General features: G+C 45.5%; 1 protein-coding gene across 1 annotated transcript; it reads left to right on the top strand.

Moving 5' to 3' along the window:
- Positions 1–1,921: 1,921 nt before the first annotated feature.
- LOC148899894 (uncharacterized) lies at positions 1,922–7,528 on the top strand. Its single transcript, XM_088991396.1, has 2 exons — positions 1,922–2,101; positions 5,574–7,528. Exon 2 carries the CDS (start codon positions 5,582–5,584, stop codon positions 7,067–7,069), a length of 1,488 nt encoding a protein of 495 aa, XP_088847522.1. The 5' UTR covers positions 1,922–2,101; positions 5,574–5,581; the 3' UTR covers positions 7,070–7,528.
- Positions 7,529–10,219: the final 2,691 nt, after the last annotated feature.

A 10,219-nucleotide genomic window follows, 5' to 3' on the forward strand; every position in this document is an offset into this window, starting at 1 on the left:
GGAGCAACAATTGCGGACAAGGGGTTGTGGCTCAACTCGCATTCCAGAACTCGAGCGGCATGAGAAAGTCGGCCAAGACCGGTGACCGCCGAGCTCTGCTCGCAGGCAAGGGAAACATGCTAGATTGAGTTTCTTTTGCTTCCAAATGGAACTCCTTGTGCCATCTGTGACGCGGGAATAAGTCTCGCTATTAAAAGGTCAAGACCTACGAGACCTAACGAGATGATGCAGATAATATCGTTTGGATTTTCAATGTTGCAAGTACAGTCAGGCTAGTTTGTTTCTGTTTGGGGGGCAAAGAGACAAAAGTCATGTCTCAAAATGGAAGATACAAAAATAGAACGACTATTAATGTTCGAGATTTATACGAAGTGGGTAGCCTAAATGCGTCGAGTTTAGATTACAGAAGAGGGCGCTGTGGCCTTAAAAATAATCCCTGACTGCTTTTTTTCCTGATCTACCAGGAACGTTTCACAGAAAACGAAGTAAAATGTGCACGAATCAACCATCAAAATGGATACCGCGTCGAATCAATTATTTGACCCATGTCACCGATTTAACCCGAACGCACACGTGATTTCGTTTGATTTATATTTGGCATTTGGGGGGGGGGGGGTGCAGCAAAATAGACCAAACATTATTAGTTGAAAAGTACACAGTGTTATCTCGCAATTCCATATGACTGACCGGTTCGTTGTCGAAAGCTAGTTAAGCCTTTTAACCTATTTTAGCCATTTAAGATAGTTTCACTTTTAAGCTACTTGAGCTTTTGAAGCTGGTTTCGCTATCGCGTGTTCTCCTTCCTCAACGGCTACAGTATAGCTGTTAGTTGCAACGAGGACAGTCGTTTTCGTCTTTTCGCGAGAACTTTCCCAAATACGTATTTCAATTCATCTGCTAGCTAGTGGAACGCAATCGTGTCCTTTCTCCCTCAACTCACACGGCCCTTCATCGATCTCGCTCCCTCCCTTACGTTGGAACACGATTGATGTTTTGAACGCATTGCGCATTCCGGCTGTGCACAGTCGTCGCTTTGTGAAATATGTTGAAATGTAGATGTCATTTTGACCCCCTCGCCCCCGCCGCGCATCATGTATCTAACGGTGCGGGAAGGTAAGATTTGTCCGCTTTGCCTCTTTCGCTGCGAGACGGTATTAGACGACACATCCGTAGGGATGTGTCGTTCGCGAACGAGCCGGATCTCCGAAGTGAACGAAGACAGCCAGTTCCTAACAAGGAGCCGGAAATGGAACCCGACTTTTTTTGTCCTATATTCCCCGCCCCCAGTCTTCAATTAAAGCCGCGCGCGATTGGTCGATATCCGTGGTAGAGGAGAGAGGGGAGAATGACAGACACACGCAGCAGTGAGGAAAAAGGGGGAGGGAGGACGTTAGAGTAGACAAATGTTATCACATTATGCTGTTATTATGATTCAATTATGATCATTTTTACTAATTGGCATGACAGCATTATTAAGAAAAGCAAATTAGTGACAGCTGATCATCAGACCGGGGTAACCACAGGGAAAGTCAAAGTTAGAATCCGCTAACTCTGTGCACATAGAAATCAAGCCATATCAATAAAAATATTTGATATAGTGTATTTTTTACACGAGTAATTCGTTTGTCACACGATTTTACATGATTTTTGGTCGTTAGTTCATTGAAGCAACAAAAAAAAAAACGGAGGAGCCATTTGAGAGACATAAGATCCGGTTCTTTTTAGTGAGCCGAGCCAAAAGAACCGCCTCTCTGAAAAGAGCCGGAATTCCCATACTCGTGGGCTACTTGTGTGTGTGTGTGTGTGTGTGTGTGTGTGTGTGTGTGTGTGTGTGTGTGTGTGTGTGTGTGTGTGTGTGTGTGTGTGTGTGTGTGTGTGGTAGGAGGGGTTAAATTTGGGGAGGGTATAGATTGCAGTGGGAGCCCCGGTGGGCCAGGCTGCATTGTGATAGCGACAGATGTCTGAGGGCCACACTGCACCCTTCCCAGAGCAAGAGTGGAATCCGCAGCTGTCACTTGCGAGGGCTTTTTGTTTCTTCGCCTTCCATTCTCGCATTCGAGCGGACTTTGGGGGGACAACTGAGCGGGCTGCACACTAACAGGTCGGTCAAAACGAGTTACTTTTGTTTGGAATCAGAGATGCGACGGTATCCCCCCCCCCCCCCAAAAAAAAAAAAAATGGAAAGGCGAGAGAAAAAGAAGGAATGAAAGTACTTGTTCTTCGATGCGGCTTTTCTCGATTGTTCTCGCCATTCCTCTTTCTCTAATGATGCGAATGTGTTTCTATTTCAACCATCAAACCCGGTTGGCTTTTCCCCTTTTTCTTTTCTTCTCAGTGGATCAACTCGTGGGCGCCGGTGCGTCTTTCGATGCTTTTTTTTCCCAGTAGACCTCTTCTTCTCTTCTTCTTTGCTTCTTTTCTTCTCTTCGGCTTTTCCCTTGACGGGTCGCCACAGCCAATCAGTGTGCTCCATCTTCAGAGGTTCGATCGGCATGTTTGTTTCGGCCAAGCTTTGACGTCGGATGCCCTTCCTGACACAGCCCTCTGTATTTATCCGGGCTTGGGACCGGCACAAGAAGGCTGATGTCCCTTTGTGGCTACACAACAAGCGACTCGCCATGCTATGAATTTAAAATGCACCAAAGAAAAAGCGGAACAAAACGTCTCAAGTTGTTTTTTTTTTTTTTTTTGGGTGCTGATTCTGATTCTGAACCCCCCCCCCCTTCTCCCCCTCCTCCTCCTCAGCTCCAAACGTGAACAAAAAGAGCAAGAGAGGCGTTGGTGTGCTAAGGTGGGGGGATGGACACTGGTTGCAAAGGGGACAGTCTTATCTCCCAATTCCGTTTGAGTGGAGCGCTCAAAAGCTCTTTTAGCTTTGAAGCTAGTTGAGCTTTTAGTTCCGACAAGGACAGGCACGTCCCGCTTCCTGATACCTATTTGCTTTTCTCTCATGCCAAATGTCTTCCAAATAGCGGCATGCGCGGCACACGAGTCCTGTCGCTCGCTCGCTCCCTTTTCCCCCCAAATGGCCGAGGGTGCGCCTTCAACCTCGCCTCAACCGTTGGAGTCACACGATCGACCGTGGAGACGAGACGGCGTTTGAGGCTTCGAAAGCGGCGCTTTTGCTGAAATGGCGTCGCGGGGAGCGCTGCGTCCGAGGTGCTCTGGATTGGCGGCCAATCCCGGCACGGTTCGGGTTCGGGTTCGGACGCGGGGCGCTTCCGCGGCTCTGGTGCAGCACTATGGACAGTTCCCCGCTCCTTGACTTTGCTGCCCGGACCCTCAAACGAGGCCCCCCGCTGATCCATGCGTCACCTTTGCCAGTTCCGTGATTTTTTTCCAGTCGTATAAAAGGATGCTTACGCCATCCGGTCAAGTCTCGTTCTATCGATATTCTCGGGAGTGGGAAAAAATATTGATCTAACTAAGCGGACTATCGATAGATCCGATCGATAGCGCCCAACTGCATTCATAGTGGGCAATAAATGGGGGATCTTTAATATGGCACGTCATTTTCTCCAAGAGTTTGTGGATTGCGTATCAAGCATGCTTTTGTACTGTCGTCAAGTGAAAAATAAACTTGTGCATTCAATAAAAACGTCTTTACACTTTTTTAATGACTTTCTAAAATTCAACCACTGCAAAATCCTCACGTTGTTGTAGACACGCGAGAGAAACCACCAACGCCAGCATGTACATACTGGATGAAAAACAGTGATTATTGCGAGCCATAAAAAGATCTCGGAATACAACACAATGAAATACACGTATGGGAAAGAACATGACTGACGTTGATGACGTATTCTGCGGCACGTCAAACTCTTTTGCAATTCTTGTTGGATTCTCCTCCACAGCCATTATTGCCTTGTACTTTGTTCCTACGTTTCCTCATGGTTGAAATTGGTGTTGAACAAGTGTATATAAGAAGACGACAGTATGTTTCAGATCCTATTGCAGCTCAGCGACACAGTGCAAGACACGAAAGCGGGTCACGTGACCAACGGTGTGACCCATACAGATATCGCTAATGGGGGTACGGTATAGAAAGCCTTAAGCAAATATCGATTCAGCTTAAACTGCTTTTGTATCGAAATAAGCAGAGCAAAATGGCTGGTGGGAGATGAAAAGGGAACCGTAGTAACCAGATGATCGTAATAACCATGTATCGTACTAAGCGTATACATAAAAGACTAGACATTTGCCGGGAAATGAAAATAGTATCGTAATAAGCAGTACTATCAATAGAACGAGACTTGACTGTATTAGCATCCTTGACGTGTGAGCCTTCCTTCACATCAAATTGAATTAGTCACTTTTATAACGCCTGAACGTCTGAAGCAAAGCTGCATTTTCAAACCCTTGGAGTTCCTTCTTTGCACTCAGCTGAAATACATTTGGGCAGCGAATAGTTAGTTCTCCTTTTTTTTTTTTTCAAAAGTCAGACAGGAAGTGGAATTTTGTGTGGTCATCATCCGCCGCCTTTGATAGATCCTCATTGACCGTTCATTCCCCTCACAGACTGTTTATCTTGTGTACCAAGCTGCTGTCCACACAGACCAAAACACTGTTGCATTTTATAAAATATGTGTCAGCAAATGAAAAAAAAAACAAAGTAATGAAGAATGTTGTAGTTCACAGGTGTCAAAGTCAAGGCCCAGGGCCCAAATCTGGCCCACCACATTAATTTATTCGGCCCGCGAAAGCAAATCAAGTTTGTGAAATGATATGATGTTTGCTAAAGTCTGAACCAAAACTTGAATTTTTACATGCCAACCACAAAAAGAGTCATTATTTCTTACTTACTTCCCATTTGAAAACAAGCTATTCATTAATTTGTGGTGTGCTCTATATGTCATATGTGGAGGGGATGCGACATTGTAATGGCTTCGTCAAATTCCCCGCGAGGAAACCGTAACTACAAAAAAATGACATTGGCACCTAATACGACCATAAAGTGTCCTTGAGAGTTTTGAAAAATTAAATCTACTATTATTATTAATGATCCAAATATTGTCAAAAAGACATCAATTATAAGTTCCTTCAGTAGGTGTACGACCAAAGTACATATCAGGAAAAAAATACAAGTTGTATAAGTCAGCCGTCTGTGTATCTTTATTTTTTTTCTTTTAGTTGTCAACGCATTCAAAAAAAGATATTGAATTTTTCAGTGTAAAATTGTAAAGCAGAAGATCATTTGAGTGACTCTGTTCCTATTCCAAGTACCAAGTACGAGTTGTAGAGAGAACATTTTTATCCACTCAGTTCTTTTCCATTGTTGGGACATGCAGTTGGTGCACAACCAAATGCAACCTTTTCCCTCCCTTTCAGAATAAAACAAAATTCAAACATCTCCTTTCAAAATACACCACATTGTGAAATACTTCTTGTCTTATGCTAGTATGTATGGTCACGGGTTTTACATCAAGAGTAGTTCACCGGGCAAATGGAATGATCTAATTTACCAGTGGAAATAAATCCGATTATCCAATCGTGCCGCGGCTTGGTTGACTTCAAATCCAATGATGACATGTTCCAAAGATACGCAACGTCTTAACCTTTATCGCATCTTATAGGTGACACCATGGGAGGAAAACTGAGCAAAAAGAAGAAGTGCTACGATGTGAGTGATCCTAAAGACAAAAAGGATGAGGATGCAGCACCGGTCGCCAGTGCCGAAGAATCCGCCGGTCAAGCGGAGGATTCGGCGGCACCTGCGGAAGCCCAAGTCACAACAGAAGCCGCCAACCTGGAACAGGAAGCCGCTGGATCGGACGTGGCGACAGTAAAAGAAGCAGTCAAAATCCCCGAAGAGCCAAATTCCACTCCACCTGAGGAACAAGCTCCAGTGGAAGCCTCAGTACCGCAAGAAAAAGTTCCAGATGAGAAAGAAGCGGTTCCGGTTCCAGGCAAAGAAGAAGTGGCCCCGGTTCTGGACGAACCAGTCATCGCCAATGACGAAGCGACGTCCGTCGCAGGTCGACCGGCCATTGTCAAGGAAGAAGCAGCTCCGGTAACGGAATCCGTTGTAGTCAAAGAAGAGGCTGTTCCACCTCCAATAGAACAAGCAGCACCAGAGGAACCACCGATATTGGAATTACCTGAAGCACCGGAAGAAGAGGCTTCAGTACCAGAAGAACCAGGGGCAGTCTCAAAGGAAATGACTCCAGTTTTAGAGGAAGCAGCGGTGGAAGAAGAACAACCTACTGCAGTACCAGATGTGCCTGTTCCAGTTCTAGAAGAACCTGCTGCACCTCCCGAAGCAGCGTCGACGTTCCTCGAAGACACCGCGGTCAAAGCACCAACGGGGGGAGAGGTTGAGACTGTGGCTGCACCTGAACCCGTCAAAGAACCTCCTACGGTTAAAGAAACTGTGACAGAAGTAGAGATCGTTCCAGAGGAGGCACTCACAGAGCTAGAACCCATTCCCGTGACTCTTACTGAGACTGAGGCCGATTTGGAGGAGAGAACCCAACCTTCATTCGCTCAGGAACTCCAACCATTCGCTGAGCCAGAAATTGAGCAAGAGACTATTTTAGACAACAAACCTGAGCAGGTAAGTCAGCCTGAACCAGAATCAGTCACGAAACCTGGTCCGGAACAGGAGATTGACCCACGGGAGCCTCGAGCTGAGGAACAAGACCAAGAAGATGAACCTGATGCAACGCCGCCCTCAGATGACTACTCAGAACACAAGACTGAGGAAATCCAGCAAGAACGTATCCCTTCGAACCGTGACTCGGCTGGACCAGACGCAGAAGAACTCGCAGAAGCTTCCACGGATGATGCACCCTGTCCAGAGACCGCGGCGGAAACGAAGCTGGAGAACGGCGATGCAGATAGCTCGCCTCTTCTGGAGGAGGTGACGGAAGTAGAAGCTTTCCCGGCCGTGAACGGAGACCGCCCGGTCTCGAAATATGCGGAGGGATGCGTTCATGGTATCGAGAAGTCCGCGGAGTCCTCCGTCAAGAAACTGAGTGACTTTGAACCCAAAGCGGACATTAGCCCGAGTGGGGATGCGCACGCCGACGTGGCGGAGGCTCTGAATACCGAGCTCGCGCAGGAAGTCTGATCTTTCCCATTTGATGTGAATTTCGGTCAAATCTTCCAACTTGGTGCGAGAAAGTCGTGGAGGAATCACAAAAACGGCGGAGGTTTCACAAACATGGCTAATCACAGCAGTGTCATTTTAGCTAACTCGGGCGATGACATTTGTTCGGAATACAAAAAGACAGTCGCACGATGATAGCTAGCTCGCGGTTGTTATGAACGTTCAAGAAATTTGAGCGCTAACTCGAAACAGTTGAACCCCGACTGCCGAAAAAAATCAAACGGTAGACATGTTACGAACGAGTGAAGTCTGTTATTCCGTGCGAGTCCGATGAACGTGGCGACATTAGCCCACTTTCGTATATTCTTTCTATGATGTGCAATGTTTTGTTTTTCTCGGCCTTTTATAAACAAACGACACTTGTGAGATCGGTTGAATTTAAAACAAGTGAATGAAGAATAAAGAGATTGTCATAGCCCACCATCAGCCTCTTGTCATTCCGTCAAACTCGGCGGCGTTCAACGACGCAAATTCATTCCGACACATTCATGCCGACACATTTATTCATTCATTCATTCCGAAAAAATTCATTCTGACAAATGTCTTGTGCGTAATGACCGAAAAAGAAGATACAGGATAACGAGAAAAAAATGGTTGGAATACGTATGAGCATTTTTGGTGACAACGGCGACCTGAACTGGGTTGGATTTTGGCTGATAAAGGGAGAGCAAAGTCCTGCAGTATAAATATTTTGGTTTGCGCAACAACGATTGAGCTCTGACTTCACATTTGGCCTCACAAAAAAATACAAAAAAGTGTTCAACACCAAAAATTCGCTGTTTAAGTCATAAAAAACGGGCTAGCATGCATGTAGCCACATTTGTATTATTATTTTTTGCTGAAGTAATAATCATGATTGTTCTACATTTAGAGGACTTGCGGATTTGACATTATGGGATGTATTTTGCCTTGCATTGTCTTGATTTTTGTCGGACGCGTGTCGGGAAAAGTTTTGAATTTTGGCTGCTGACGGCATTGTGAGCATGCGGGTACTTTATATTGATCCCCATAAAAAAACTCAGTTTATCATTTTTGACAGGCCACATTTTAGTTACCATTTCCTCTCAGGGGCTTTTATACATTTGTGGAAGCCATGAAAATGTTTACTTACATCTCGCGCACACAACAAATTCACAAAGAACTAGTTTTCAAATCCAAAGTCAAAAATAAGGACTGTTTTTATGGTTTACATCCAACAATTGGACATTTTGCTTTGGACTTTAGCAAGCATCATGTCGCTTTGCAGACTTGATTTGCTCTCGCGGGGCGACTAAAATGAAGCGGCGGGCTAGATTTGGCCCCCGCGCCTTGACTTTGACACCTGATAAGACAAGAAAGCCTCGATTAGTCCCACGATGGGGAAATTTGCAATTTTAAGTTCGAAAAATACTAATAGGTGTGACGCCACCCTTCGAACTCTTCGGACACACTTTGTGTCTCACCGTAGTGCGATTTCGTGAAGGCAGCTCACAACTCTGTACTGGTATGGCTGTAATAACGACAGGACAGAAAAAAAATGTGAGCTAAAGTAATGGGCCGAGGGGGTCTGAGGGGGGGGGGGGGCTGTTTTAGTCATGAAAGAAGTTACTTTGATGTTTCCCGGAGCCAGAAAGGACAGTTGGCGCTGCACTCCTGGCACGGTATCAGATTCAAACGAGTCGTTAGCATTACATGCTATTATGCTTTTTTTAAATTTGGATTCATCATGATTGGGGTTTTTGGGGGTGGGGCGGGCTCATTCCTGAGCCGTCGTTCGCACCGTCGTCAGAGGTGGCGGAGTTTTTGTCACATAGACGTACGCACATTAGCACAAGGGAGTCAATGAAACTAGCTTGGCGCGCGCGTGTTTGGATGCTACATTTGGGGGGAGGGCACCCGTGTGTGTGTGTGTGTGTGTGTGTGTGTGTGTGAAACGGAAGGGGGGTCGGGGGGGTTCATCCAACCTTGAACAAACTACCGAACCGTGGTTCAAAGCATGGAAGGCGGAGATCTGATCGGGATTATGATTTTTTTTCACCCACGGAGCAGCTCTCACTAGTTGGTGGACAACAAAATGGCGCTGCATATTTATAAATGGAATGTTGTGGAGAATGTTTTCACGTGGGGGGGCGGAGAGGAAGAACTTGCTCACATTTCGTCCTTCTCGCTTTCCAAATGTTTTTTTTCTTCAAATTTTCCTTTTATACTTTGCACGCGCGTTCACGGCAGCCATTTTGGATACCGGCCAAGCTGCGGGTGTGAATCCAACATTCAAATGTCGCTATGCTAGCATTTGTTAGCACATTAGCGCTTCTACTTGGTGTCCCTCAGAAATTTCAACTGCCACAAACTTCAACTGGTCCAGAATTCTTCAGCCCGCATCATCAGCAGAACCTCATCCTTTCACCGCAAATTTCTATTCCCTCTCAGATCCTCTTCCTCCCTCCGCCTTTGTGTGCCCCCACCTGCCCGTCTCAGCACGACGGGGGACAGAGCTTTCAGTTGCTCTGCCCCCAAACTCCGGAACGCACTTCCTTCCAACATTGCTAACATGGATTCTCTTCCCACCTTCACATCCAAGCTCATCCGTCTTTCGCTTATTTATTGTATTCTATTTGTGATTGTATTTTATTTATGATAGTACCTATGCTTGTCTGTGACTGTAAAGCGTCCTTGAGAGCTTTGAAAGGTGCTTAAAATAAAATGTATTATTACTATTATTGTTATTATTATTTGTAAAAATGTAAATATTTCAACTGCAAAAAAAAAAAAAAGATTGCCGGCTTGTTGATAAAAGTCGTCGACGGGCTTCGATTTTGACGGCGAACAACGAATCCCGACATTTCCACATCGCTCTCCATTTCCCCCCACTCAACCCACAACGTCTTCTTTTTTTTTAAATGGGTGAACTGGACTCTTGTCCATTTTGGCTCTTGATTTAAAGTGGCTGCTGTGAAAAGAGCCAAAAGGCCAAAAGGTCAAAAGGCCGAAAGGCCAGCTGCACTGGCCTACTTACCCCAACACTATGCGCACTATATGCTACAACACAAAAACAAAAACAAAAAACATGCACAAAGCACACACTGTGTTCTAGTTTAGCCTGCGGGCGTCAGCTGTAAATAAATATATAAA

This window comes from Hippocampus bargibanti, linkage group LG03, assembly GCF_051943395.1.
Source record: "Hippocampus bargibanti isolate YZ-2025 linkage group LG03, ASM5194339v1, whole genome shotgun sequence".
Taxonomy (NCBI): Eukaryota; Metazoa; Chordata; class Actinopteri; order Syngnathiformes; family Syngnathidae; genus Hippocampus; species Hippocampus bargibanti.

Coding starts and splice junctions, on each gene's coding strand:
- LOC148899894 (XM_088991396.1), top strand. CDS start 5,582: ATGGGAGGAAAACTGAGCAAAAAGAAGAAGTGCTACGATGTGAGTGAT.